The sequence below is a fragment of the Aquarana catesbeiana genome, linkage group LG11, assembly GCF_042186555.1.
Source record: "Aquarana catesbeiana isolate 2022-GZ linkage group LG11, ASM4218655v1, whole genome shotgun sequence".
Classification (NCBI taxonomy): domain Eukaryota; kingdom Metazoa; phylum Chordata; class Amphibia; order Anura; family Ranidae; genus Aquarana; species Aquarana catesbeiana.
Window position 1 is genome coordinate 98,422,332 of NC_133334.1, and position 14,452 is coordinate 98,436,783.

The 14,452-nt window shown below is 43.3% G+C and overlaps 1 protein-coding gene across 5 annotated transcripts in view; it reads right to left on the minus strand.

Annotated features, from left to right (window-relative positions):
- LOC141112209 (mucin-5AC-like) overlaps nucleotides 1-14,452 on the minus strand; it is a 251,901-nt gene that overhangs the window by 223,307 nt on the left and 14,142 nt on the right. For all 5 annotated transcript variants that reach the window (XM_073604809.1, XM_073604807.1, XM_073604808.1 and 2 more), the window contains exon 2: nucleotides 3,735-3,797. In XM_073604809.1, coding sequence (XP_073460910.1) covers nucleotides 3,735-3,797 — 63 coding nt within the window. The remainder of the gene's footprint in view (nucleotides 1-3,734; nucleotides 3,798-14,452) is intronic.

Here is a 14,452-nt window from a genome sequence, read left to right on the forward strand (position 1 = left end):
TAGGAAGATATAGCCATATGACTCAGGTGTTCTGAGGTATCTCAATCAAGATGGTGACCTGGTATTCTCCCCTATTTTTATGTACCCAAAACACGGTTTTCATCGGTGCTATTATGCCTTCAGTTTACCACAAATTTTTGCTGCCAGCGGAATCAACAAAGTTCACAGTGTATTTATAGCGTGTCAAATAATTTGACTTCCCTATGGTGTATAGCAACTAGAGTAATAAATGCACCAGGTGTAGAGATCAGCTCACGATCTTTAAACAATAAGTGAATCAACCCCTCTATTTCAAGTAAAATGCAGTATCACCTTTCGTGCTGTTCATCTACTGTCGTACCTTAATATTCCACTCTGGCAATATTTCTTACTTTTCAGGCAGCAATTCCTAATGTTTTCTTACCTCTGGCATCCGTGGAGAAGGCATATCTCTTACCAGTTTACGGCCATCTGTGTAGCTTTGTTTTAAGAGAGGCGTTCCTGCTGTTTGCTGCTTTTACTTTCCTTTGTGGGAATTACCTTTGGAGCTCTATAGGCTTATAGGGTACTCGGTCAGAGAGGTGAGGTGAGTGAAGCGGGTTAGCTGGAACCTCTCCCCCTCGCCGCCACCATCGGGTTCAGAGGGAGAGACGGGGGGGCAGAGAGAAGCCCGCAGGGGTCTCCCGGGAAGGACACAGCCGACTCCCTATCTACCAGAGCTGTGCCGCTGCAACCCGGTTCTCCACTAGGCTCGGGGCTCCCATCGAATGCTGGAGATCGAACTCTTCGCTGCCCCCGTCCTCGTGGCTGCTCATCCAGCTGACGGAGCCGACGAGACGCCGATTCACTGACACACAGCCAGCTCCTCCCCTCCCAGCAGACGCCTCACGTCATCTCCTCCCCCCTGCCGGTGAGTAATTTTGATGTGGAATTGGTCACGGACGCGGCAGGCTCCATGGGCTATGAGGCTTTCTTTCAAGGGCGATGGAATGCGGAACCTTGGCCACAGTCTTGGGTGGTATGGAAGGAGTGGTTGGTTTTGGTGCAGGAGGCTGGGGTCGGCACAGACAAGTCGGAGGTAAGGTTGTTGGTTTTGTACTTTGTTTCCAGGAACATGGAAAGCGGGGGGTCGGTGTCTGCCATTGAGCGTAAGCTGGCGGGTTTGTCATTTTTCTTTAAACTACTGGGGGGGAGGATTGGACTAAAGATTTCTGGGTTAGACAGCAGCTTTCTCTTTGGCGTTTTATGGGGCATTTCGCATTGGGGAATTGGTGAGCCCATCACGGCATTTGGCGGGTGGGCTTTTGGAACAGAACGTGCAGGTGGAGGACGACAGGGTGTGTTTGCGGCTGCGCAAGTCCAAAACTGACCAGAGGGGTGGATGTGTTGTTGTTCGCATTGCCGGGGTCCAGGGTATGCCCTGTGTAAGCAGTAAGGGAGTTTCTAAGGGTTAGACCTGCTGGGGGGGTGTTTCCAGTTTATATCGGTGTTCCAAAAATGTTTTAAGGGGGCAGGGTTGGATTGGGCCGAATACGCTTCACACTCCTTCCGCATCGGCTACTGAAGCTGCCAGATGTGGGTTGGATGAGACGGCTGTGCGGAGGAATGGTAGGTAGGAATCGAGGAGATTCCGTACTTACATACGGTCTCAACTGGTGGTGGAATAGATTAAAAAAAAAAAAAATGCATGCGTGGGTAGGCTGGACTCACATACTGTGCTGTTTGTTGATTAGGGGTACGTTGTTTCGTGTTGATGTTACCTTTGTTTTGTTCTACTTGTCGTTTCAGATGGAGGGCCTATACGCCTCATCTGGATCCTTGGTCACTCGTATGTTTGTTGGGGGGCCAGGAGAGGAGATGTGAGACTGGATGGCAGACAGCTGGGTATCTCAAGGAAAGAGGCATATATTCGCTGGCTAGGGATACCCGGGATGATGCGGGGCAGGGTGGTAGTGGAAGTAGAATGTTATGCGCGGTTGGATAGATCGCTAGACGTTTTGGTTGTGCATGCTGGGGGGAATGATTTGAGGGTCCGAACGGTCAGGGAGCTGATCTCGGACGTCAAGTCAGATTTTGTAAAACTTTGCACGGCTTTTCCTAACACTTTGCTGCTGTGGTCCGACATTGTTGCGCGGACGACGTAGCGCAGGGCGAGGTCCATGGCGAGGATTAACGAGGCCCGCATATGTGTTAACAAGGTGGTGGGGAGGTTTGTGGCTCAGAATGGGGGCATGGTAATCAGGCATGTAGAATTAGAAAGTAATGTGGGCTTGTATTTGCGGAGTGATGGAGTACACCTCTCGGATGTGGGGATTGATCTCTGGGCGCTGGCGCTGCAAGAGGTGATCCTCTTGCAGGTGTGGAGGGGCCCTTAAGGGTAAGGTGTTATCCTTGCAGGCTGTGGTGGTGTTTTGTTGGTCTTTGACGGTGGCAGTAAACATATGTGATGGAAGGGGTGGGGGGCTCATCGGTAGTATGTGCCCCTCCGGTGTATTCCAGCAGAAAGGTTGATGGAATACTGTAATGGTTGCACTGCGGGAAGGGCGTTGTTTCCGAGCTGTTATACGGTTGGAGGCCTATCATGTTGGAAAAGGTCCCGCAGTGTATTGGTGGTATATGTGTTGGAGTTCGGGGTGCCGTCAAAGACCAACAGACTGGGGTTGAAACAAGTTGTTTATGGATGTTATATTTTTGTTATATTTTGATATTGGAGTTATTTATTTAGATTGTGTTAATAAAAAAAGGCTGTTATGGCCATTTATACTCCAAAATAAAGTGTGGTCTCATCATTTGAGGAGGGTAAGAAATGGGGTGTTGGAGTACAAGTGGTAAAGCAGTAAGAGGTAGGTTGGGTACCTCTGGACTACACTGGTCTAGTGAGGCCCGGAACAGAGAAAGAGGAAAGAAAAGTAGTGCAGGGCCGGGCATGACAGTGTGTTAAGGGGAGACAATAAGGGTTAATAGGTAAAGTGCTGAGAGGGGAGGGGATAGAGAGGAAAGTACGGGGGGAGTGGTGGTATTTAAGATAGAGGCGGGGCCAGGCTGGGGGACAGTAAGCTGAGGAAAGAGAAAGGAGGAGGCAGTTTTCCCACCCGCCCTCCATATATGTTGCTGGTGTGTGTTTGTGTGTTTTTCTTTCTTTCGGGGGCGTTGGAAGATGTTCGTCATGACAGCTTTGGATTGGCGGTGTTTTGTTGGTCTTTGACAGTAGCAGTAAGCATATGTGATGGAAGGGGTTGGGGGCTCATCGGTAGTATGTGCCCCTCCTTTGTATTCCAGCAGAAAGGTTGATGGAATACTGTAATGGTTGCACTGCGGGAAGGGGGTTGTCTCCGAGCTGTTATACGGCTTGAGGTCTATCATGTTGGAAAAGGTCCCGCAGTGTATTGGTGGTATATGTGTTGGAGTTCGGGGGGTGCCGTCAAAGACCAACAGACCGGGGTTAAAACAAGATGTTTACGGATGTTATATTTTTGTTATATTTTGATATTGGAGTTATTTATTTAGATTGTGTTAATAAAAAAAGGCTGTTATGGCCATTTATACTCCAAATTAAGGTGTGGTCTCATCATTTGAGGAGGGTAAGAAATGGGGTGTTGGAGTACAAGTGGTATAGCAGTAAGAGGTAGGTTGGGTACCTCTGGACTACACTGGTCAAGTGCACCAGTGTGAAGGGGGCCTTAGTAGGCCACCTAAATTTTAGTCTAAGCAGCATTGTTAAAAGTAGAGACATACAGTAGCAGTGAAACACTTACCTACTGGAGATATTTTTTGTTTTATCACTGGTTTTTCTTTTTTGTTTCCAGACATAACAGGACCTGAAACAGGTTACATATTATATAACAATATTCTTAAATCCATTTGGAAGACTAAAGCACCAAAAAACTGAGCATTAGCATCTGTAATTAAAATGGTTCTAAAAGCAGAAAGTTTTTTTACCTTAATGCATATTATGCATTAAAGTGATTGTAAAGGATTGTTTTTTATTTTTTAAAAATCTCAAACATATCATACCTCCGCTGTGCAGCTCATTTTGCACAGAGTGGCCCCGAACATCCTCTTCTGGGGTCCCCCGGCGGCTCTTGCGGCTCCTCCCCGCATCAGATAACCCCCTAGGAGAAGCGCTCTCCCAAGGGGGTTACCTTGTGGGCTCGCTCCCGAGTCCAGCATTTGTGCCCACAGACATGAATGCCGGACTCGCCCCCCCCCCCCCCGACGGCCATGTCATTGGATTTGATTGTCAGCAGCGGGAGCAAATGACTGCGCTGCTATCAATCCATCCAATCAAGAGCCGAGAACCCCGTGGAGAGAGGGACAGCACATTCCTGCCGAGGAGATGAAGGGGCTCAGGTAAGTAAAAACAGGGGGGGGGGCTGAAGGGCCGGTGACTGCCAGGTGTATTTAGGTGAAAAAACACAAGGGTTTACAACCCCTTTAGGGTAAAAAAAGCCCTTCTGCGAGCAACTCCCCCCCTACAGACCCCCTAAATACTTACCTGATCCTGATCTCAATACAGAGATATGCACGAGAGCAGAAGCTCTCTTGGCTCTCTCTTCTCATTGGTTCAGACACAGCATCGGGAGCCATTGCCTCCTGCTGCTGTCAATCACAGCCAGTGAGGAAGGAGCAGGGGGCGGGGCCGAACTGCTCTCTGTGTGTTCTATGGAGGCTTGGGAGTGGGCATGCACGATTGCCCCCATAGCAAGCAGCTTGAAATGGGGGCACTTGACAAGGGGCCAAGAGCGCTGACAGAGGACACGGAAAGAGGAGGATCAGGGCTGCTCTGTGCAAAATCATTGCACACAGCAGTTAAGTATGACATTTTCTATTTTTAAAAATAAAACGTTTGCTTTTAGAGTCACTTTAATATCATTGCCAAAGTTTTACAGAATGACTTATGGATTATGTGCATGTCTCACACTGTAAATATTGGATTTTATGTACCTGTTTTCTTCAAGGTATTCTTGTATTATACAGCTGCACTCATATCATATCAATAATATGAAACAGCCCTACCACAGAAAATGTCAAGGATTTGTTATCTATTACTCTACTTTTAAAAGTAAATCTATCATAAAAATACAGTTTCTAAAATACTAGCGTGGATTAATAGCACCTACAGATACCGCCATGTTGTTTTAGATGTGTGCCTTGGCAGAGCTGTCATCCAGATCCATCAGTTATGCAAGGCCTGACTTCTGATAAACTTTGTCCCTCCTCTCCCATCTCCAGAACCTTAAAGTGGTTGTTAACCCACTGCAATAAAATCGTCTTATCCCCTCTGTACCAAAACAACAAGTGTCCCTGTGCCTGTGTTATGTAAAAAATCTGCCGATCTGTACCTATATGAGCTCCGCTCCTCCCGGCGCTCAGCTGATTCCTTAGCTCTCTTCACTTTCTGTCTCACAGCTGCAGTGGGTGGGGCCGAGCACTCCCTCTGACATCAGCCGGGAGGAGGGGAAGAGAGAAGAGAGCCAACAGTCAGCTGAGCTTCGGGAGCCGCGCTCATACAGGTAGAGATCTGAAGATTTTTTACATTACACAGGCACAGGGACACTTATTCGGGTACAGAGGGAATAAGATGATTTAGCTGCAGTTATGAGAGCAGCAGGAGGCGGGGGGGGGGGGGGGCGCTGATACGAGCAGACAGGCAGGGAGGGGGGAGAAGGACAGAGGAGACACAGGACACAGGAGAGCAGGACTGCGGATGACAGAATCACATAAACTGACCACGGTGTCAGGGCTCAGCAGCCATGATTATCGTGGTAAGTTTGCAGAGGGCAGGATCAGCCAGGTTTTTTAAGGTATACAGGGGTCCAAATTACACAGCACAAGCATTGTGCAGTATAACATGCTTTAAAGGAACAGGATCTGTTTTTTTTTTTTTTTTGAGTTAACAAACGCTTTAATGATTTTCCTTTAGTGTGATGTGACAGACTAAAGTGGCCATAGCTGGGTCGAAATTTGGCCAGCTCAGCAAAAACCAGACAAATTTCAAGCTATCTATGGGCAGGCTGGTTGTACTGAAGCTGATTCATTGACCAACTTCAGTACAACCAACCTGTTCAGTTTTATTTGTATGATTACAGCTGCTGGTAGTAATCATTGTATTCTAACGGCAGATAAACCTCAGCGGGAAATATTCAGTCAGCGTTGATGGGGGAATTGAGCGATTTTCTTTCCTTACCTATTTGCAGGTCCCAATACGCCTTCCCCTTACAGGGGTCTTATCCTGTACTCCCCATATTATGCTGTAATTATAGCGTATTGGGACCTGTGAATAGGTCAGTGAGACAGTGAGAGCATACATTGGAAGGTGGCGGATCACGTGTTGTCCTTGAAGTCACTACATACTGTGGGTTTAATTAACATTGCACACGTGTTTTGCTTTATTTACTTGAACCTGTTGAACTTTATTCAAGCAAGATATCAGATAGTAAGAGACTTATTACTGGGAAGGGGTTCCTTCCCCTATTGCCAATTTATTTTTATGTGCTTTTTTTCTAATGTTTATTTCACTACTGGTCTCTAATGTCTTTTCACTATTGTTACATTGCTCGTGTTTGTGTCTATTTACATATTTGGATTGAGGAGGTTGTCACCACTGTTACATGTGGATGTACGTTTGCAAAATTTGGGTATTTACATTTATTTGATTTCTTTTAGTTACTCGCATTTATTTTGGCCATATAAACTAAGTTCATTGTTTTTTACACATTAGGGGGTTTCACCACTATTGTTTTAACCATTTAGTATAGGCGGTGCTGCATTTTTTACCTATATTTTCTTTTAGGTGTGGAAACACAACAGCACTCAGCTCCAAGCCTTTCATCTTATTTACCTCACATACACCTAGTATCACAGTAATTACTGATTTACCATTGTTCTTAGTGTCAATTATTTTTTGTTTTTTTTTTATGTTGTCCTCTTTTACTTTTATACTAAAAAATATTTTTTGTAAATGAAGTTTTATTACTCAGATAGGTACATTATCTATATGGAAATGTAGGAAGTCAGCAATCCAATGCTCATTAACAAGAGATTACACTGGTGTTTGGTTTCATCCCAAAAGCAAGATAATAAGTAGACTTGTGCACAAAGTAAAAATTTATTTAGCTTCTGTTCGTAAAATACATCATTTCATTTTGTTATACTCATTATGTTACGTTAATACGTTTTCAGATAATTCGTTATTATTCGTAGAGTGACGATATTCGTTATACTGAATCTCGAATCATGTCAAATTCATTCGTTATATGTGCTATAATTTCGTTTGTATTCGTTGAAATTCAATATTTATGTATGTATATATATTCGTGATAATGATTCATAGTTTAGAAAGTCATTTGTTTATTAAATCTTTTAACACACATAATGACAATATCTCTTCTCCTCTGCTCAAATACAATACAACATCCTTCTCACTCAGTTCTCAGGAATGCACTTTGCCACTAATCCAACCTCCAACACAAAATTAATCAGCTGATTGGACTGTAAGATTTACTTTGAGTTGACCTTTTTGTTTCATTAGACCTTTAACGAATTACCGAATCATGTCGAATTAATTCGCTATATCCGCTATAATTTCTTTTGTATTCATTGAAATTTATTATTTTTTTATTCGGACATCCGGATGCATCCGAATTTCCGAATGATGCAAAATTCGGCCGAATTTCGATTCGTTACGAAACAGATTGCACAAGCCTAATAATAAGCCAAAGATCATACAAGTGCAAAAAATTAGACATTAAATATACCCCACCAGTGTTCAATTTATAGCATACCAAGTTTCATAAAAATACAGTTTTATTTATATACGATATAATTTATATTTAAATGTTTACAATTGTAATCCCAAGGAATTTGTACAAACTACATGTCAGCTACTGTCTACGTTTTTCCTATATTTATCAACAATATTCCTCCAGAAATCCATGAAGATAAATTAATTTCACTTTGTTGGAACATTGTATGTGTTTTGTCTAATCAAAGAACGGTCTGCACACCTAGGCTTGTTTAAAGCGGACCTTCAGTCATTTTTTCATCTTTCCATCTATTAAATCTTCTGTCCTTGTTTTAACTTTGGATAGTAAAATATTTTTTTTTCTGTCAGTAAATACCTTATACAGCCAACTTCCTGTTTCTTGTCTGGTAAAAAGTCTAGGCTTATGACATCATGCACAGCTCTCTCTCTCACTCTCCTGAGAGTTTGCCAGGAAGGGAGGGGGGTGAGTCATAAGAGGGCCAATGAGAGCTGCAGGGCTGGAGGTGTGCTGCTATGTGTCTGTGTAAATCCAGAAAGTGAACAGGCAGCAGCTTCAGCTGCCCACAGTTAAAATGGATGCAGCCAGACTAAGTGGAGGGATATTTCTGCAGCATATTTGGCAAGTACAAAATCACAGTATATATGAAATAATATTCAAAAAATGGTTGAAAAGAAGCTTCAGAATGGCAAAGATGTTTTTATTACGAGTTATGTAAGCAGACTGCAGTTCCTCTTTAAGTGACTAGTTATGAATTAGTTCATGATAATTAGATCACGTCAGCTATTAGTTTGCTAGATGTGGATTAGCAAAATGTTTCTGTTGGCTGTTCCTTAGCTATGTTAATTATATTCCTGTTCACAGTTTGTATTGCTATGGTAATGTGATCAGGTCCTACCTGATCTTGTCTGCTATATATTCTGGGTTATTTTACAATAAAGAGTTCCAGTTTGCACCTAAGCTAGTCCTATCTGGATCTGGCCTGGGTGCAATATTCAGCTATAATACCTGTTTCCTGGTTCCAGACTGGAGTAAGCTATATCTTGACAGAGGCACCCAAGCTGGGATGTTCTATCACATGTTTGTTAATTCATTTTTGCAGATGAAACATTGTCTCTATGCATTGGACATGAAAACAGCTTCACTAACTGTCCTGAGGAAGCGGAATAAATTTGTGAAAAGTGTAGACATGAGCTGACATGTCTAGTTTGTATTAGTATATCCAATTAATTTGGGATTACAATCTTAAATATTGGATTTTATATTGTGTAATAATAAAATTGTAATTTTATAAAACTTCTTGTGATGATGACGAACATTTAAAACTAGTGAGATATATTTAACCACTTGATGACTGGCTTGCGCCGATATACCTCAGCAAAATGGCACGGGGATGCAAAACTACGTACCCGTACATCGCTGCGTCATCGCCGGCTAGCGGGCACGTGGGTCCCCTGGACTCGATGTCTGCTGGTGGCCCACGATCGTGGCACAGAGAGGCAGAACAGGGGGAGATGTCTATGTAAACAAAGCATTTCCCTGTTCTGCCTAGCAACATGACAGGGTTCTACTGCCTCCAGTGATCGGGAGCAGTGATCTCTGTCATTTTCTAGTGAGCCCATCCCCCCTATGGTTAGAACACACTGAGGGAACACACTTAACCCCTTGATCGCCCCCTAATGTTTAACCCCTTCCCTGCCAGTGACATTTACTCAGTAATCAGTGCATTTTTATAGCACCGATCGCTGTATAAATGCCATTGGTCCCAAAATAGTGTCAAAAGTGTCCGATTTGTCCTTCCCAATATCGCAGTCATGATAAAAACAGCAGATCGCTGCCATTAATAATAAAAAAAAATTAATAAAAATGCTATTAATCTCTCCCCTATTTTGTATTTTGTATTTTGCAATAACTTTTGTGCAAACCAATCAATATACGCTTATTGCGATTTTTTTTTTATTACCAAAAATATGTAGAAGAATACATATTGGCCTAAACTGAGGAAAACATACATTTTTTATATATTTTTGGGGGATATTTATTATAGAAAAAAGTAAAAAATATTGCATTTTTCAAAATTGTCGCTCCTTTTTTGTTTATAGCACAAAAAATAAAAACCGCAGAGGTGATCAAATACCACCAAAAGAAAGCTCTATTTGTGAGGAAAAAAGTCATCAATTTTGTTTGGGTACAACGTCGCACGACCGTGCAATCGTCAGTTAAAGTGACGCAGTGCCGTATTGCAAAAAAGGGCTTGGTCAGGAGGGGGGTAAATCCTTCCGAGGCTGAAGTGGTTAAAGTCCCATGTTTTGTACTTATTTGATCATTGGCTTATTACATCATCTATATTGCATGTAAAGTATAACTTTTGTGGGGTACACACTATAAGAAAATTGGACGAACGTCCGTCCAATTTTTCTTGATGTTTCAAGAAAATTCGTACAAAATTCTTATGAATATTCTCATACGACAAAGGCTTTTTTTGTTTATTGTTTCTGATCATGCGCAGTCTTTCTTTTCTGATTTTTCTTGTACGAAAATCGTACGGAAATGGTACACATTATCCGAAAATCATTCATTCTGTTCCCATACGAGAAAAATTTTGGAGTTTGTCCCTTTGGGAATTTTCGTACGAAAATTCAGAATCGGCTGTCAAAAGTTGTGTACACACTATACCAAAATCGTAATTTTGGACGAAAATGTTCGCCCGATTTTCTTATAGTGTGTACGAGCCTAAGACCTCTTTCACACGGGATGGATTCATGATGATCCGCCCTGTGAACATCCGCTTGCTCAGCAGGGATCGCTCCGCCGATCCCCGCTGAGCAGGCAGTTGACAGGTATGTCTCTGTACACTGTGCAGCGACGGACCTGTCAGAGCGCCGCTCTCCCCTATGGGGGATCGGGTGATGACAGACCGTAGAGTCCGTCGTCACCCGATCCAATCCGAAAACGGATGGAAAAGTAGGTTTTTCCTCCGTTACACTTTTTCGGATCCGAGCGGGTTAGATGTCAGCGGACATGTCACCGCTGACATCCGACGCTCCATAGAGGTCTATGGAGGGTCCGTTCAGGTCCACCTAAAAAACTGACAGGCGGACCTGAACGAATCGTTCGTGTGAAAGGGGCCTTAAAGGTATTTTTTTTTTCCATTTTGGACAGAGTGGAGAGAGATTAGAACATCTGTCAGGATTTTATTGCTTTCTGTGTCCCGTTATGGAGACATAACGGGGACACAGTATTTGTCCTGCTTACCCTTATCTCCGAGAGAAAAGTAAATGAAAATCTCAGAGTTGTAATAGAGGGGAAATCTCTCAATTTGGACACGAGTTGTGGTGACCCCTGTAATAACCAGAAATCACCTCACTTTGGAGGGATTTCCTCTCATTTCCAAAAACCAAAAAAGAAATGGATATGGCCTCAACCCCTCTTTGTATAATAAAGTTATACTGTATTCAAAACAGTTCCTAATACATCTAGAAAGCTATAGTGTTCCAAGAGGGAAGAGAGAGAATAGGCTATACAGTAAAACCTTGAGAATAACTTGGTTTGAGAGCCTTTTGCAAGACAAGCAAAATTTTTTAATAAATTTTGACTTGATATACAAGCGATGTCTTGATATACAAGTAGCGTCATGTCACAACTGAGTATAAAAGAGAAGAGAGGCGCCTCTAACTGTAGCAATATGGTTACGGCAGGTCGGTACGATCCTGCGAACCGTCGTAGCTATAGGTCGGCTTGCGGGATAGGAATAGCAGGCGCGCATGTGCCGCCGGAGATGCGCGTGCCCGCTGCACTGCGGGGGTGCCGATGCTTGTGGCTGACGATCGCCAGCACAAGGGACAGAACATGGAAGTGTGTGTGTAAACACACAAATCGGTGTTCTGTTTTGAGAGGAGTGACAGATCGTGTGTTCCTGTTAGCTAGGAACCATGATCCGTCACTTCCTCCAGTCAGTCCCCTCCCCCTTCAGTTAGAATCACCTCCCAGGGAACACAATTAACCCCTTGATCGCCCCTAGGTTAACCTCTTCACTGCAGTGACATTTTACAGTAATTAATGCACTTCTATAGTAGTGATCGCTGCATAAATGGCAACGGTCCCAAAAATGTGTCAAAATTGTCCGATGTGTCTGCCATAATGTCGCAGTCATGATAAAAATCACAGATCACCGCCATTACTAGTAAGAAAAAAATAATAATAAAAATGCTATAAATCTATCCCCTATTTTGTAGACGCTATAACTTTTGCGCAAACCAATCTAAATACACTTATTGCGATTTTTTTTTACCAAAAATATGTAGAAGAATACATATTGGCCTAAACTGAGAAAAAATTAGCTTTTTTTTAAAAAAAATGGCGATATTTATAATAGCAGAAAGTACAAAATATTGTGTTTTTTTCAAAATTCTCGCTCTTTTTTTGTTTATAGCGCAAAAAATAAAAACCGCAGAGGCGATCAAATACCACCAAAAGAAAACTCTATTTGTGGGAAAAAAAGGACATCAATTTTGTTTGGGGGCAGCATCGCACAACCGCGCAATTGTCAGTTAAAACGATGCAGTACCAAATCGCAAAAAATGGCCTGGTCATTCAGCAGCCAAATCTTCCGGGTCTGAAGTGGTTGATGAAGGTACAACATTTAGCAACATATTTCTACACTTAGAGGCGCCTCTCTTCTCTTTTATACTCTGTAGCTCCTGCTGGATTTTGCTTCTAATCCCCATCTAATCATTTGTGGATGGACATTTTATGGTTACACAACATTGCTATAATCTTTTTATATGGACCATTATTTCTTATGGGTAATTACAAGTGCTTTGGATTACAAGCATGTTTCTGGAATTAATTTGCTTGCAATCCAAGGTTTTACTGTATATGCAAATGCATGACAACTTCCATCCATAGTATTTAATACTATGCAAACACCAATGGTGCAATAGCTATGCTATTGATTCACTCCTCAATTGCAATGCATTTAGGTTGGATGGCCACCCACAGTGATTAATACAATTTTTAAATGCTTAATCATATATGTGTTTGACTATTTTGAGATATTTAGCTACACCAATGAGATTTATGAATGGAGCAGGTATAGCAGGATATGTTTTTAATGTAATGTGATGTTTGTGTCATGTGTGTTGTTGATATGTACAATTTTCTTATTTGATAATAAAGGTGATATGCTTTTATATATGTAGCACCCCTCTGGGTATACTGGGAGCAAAAAGGGTACCTCCAGATACAGGGAGCGGACTTACATTCACCCCAGGGCTGAGTCCATGGCTATAATGGGAAGTTAGAACAATATAGGCGCCAGGCACTTTAGGTAGTTTTCAATGCTTTAATGAAGAACTTGAAAGAAGTAGTAGTAAAGAGGTTGAGGGGAGGTTGCAGATACCTTTTTGTAGCAGATCACTTACAGGCTCCTTAGATTAAAGGACACAACACAGCTTTCTTCTAGCAGATCTTGAATATCTGGGTAGGCCTATCTCTCACACAGACCTAGCAACCAGTAAGATGTCTGGACAAGCCTCTCTCACAGACTTAGCAGCCAACAGACGCCTTGATAAGTCTCTCTCACAAACTTAGCAGCCAGGAATGTATTACCTTGATTGGATTGTAGAACAGCGTCACAGTACCAGAACCTTTAAGCCGACCTGGCAGTACTGTGAGGATAGGTTAGATGTAGGTGCGTCCTCCAAGTAAGTCACCAGGCCCTTCTGAGAGACCAGCCTTCATCCTGGTTCTCTCCAGCAAGGGTCCTCCCCTGGATTTCCTCAGCTTGGCTCGGCTTCTTCCAGCAGGCAAGACAGCCTAAGGACAACCTCCGGACTAGTAGGCCCCAGACAGGCTTCTGGGCCTACTTGCACAGCTTGCAGTGACGTAGCCTCAGGCCTGGAGGGCCACGAGGGAAGAACTGATTAAAGCACATGGCATCTGTCCAATAAATACCCCTTCCCAGAATGCACAGCGGCAGGAACCATCTACTGGGCTGTTTCCAGAAAAAGGATATTCATTACAGCTTAAGGGGGTTGTAAAGGCAATTTAAAAAAAAAAAATAACAAACATGTTATACTTACCTCCACTGTGCAGCTCGTTTTGCACAGAGTGGCCCCAAACCTGGTCTTCTGGGGTCCCTCGGTGGATGTCTCAGCTCTTCCCCGCAAGAACTAACCACCTTCATGCGAGCTCTCTCGCATGGTGTTTAGTTCTTACGGGCGCGCTCCCGTGATACAGCCGGCGGCTTTAGCCGCTCACTGTATCACTCGGCCCCGCCCCCTGGCGCGCCGCGTCATTGTATGTGATTGACAGCAACGTGAGCCAATGGCTGTGCTGCTTTCAATCGATCCATTCTAGCCAATCAACGGCCAGGCTGGGCGGCGAAGAGGACATCGGGGGTGAGCCTCCTGCATGTATCTTTACCTGTCAAATGTCTCCCCTCTGTCTGTTATTAGACCCGAAAAACTGCATATTCTGTGGGTAGGTCTGTTGTCTGGAGCTCGGTGGGTGGAGTCGTGATGTCAGTAGACTCCCCGCCCACCTCTACACTCCTTGTCAATATGCATTTTCTCTGTGTATTTCTAACACTGAACTTCTGCTATGATCTCTAACATCCAGTGAAAAGACAGGAAAGTAACCACATGACTTCAGCATGCCAAATCATGCTGAGGTGTGGAACAGCCAATCCTTGCAGAGCTGCTGAAGAA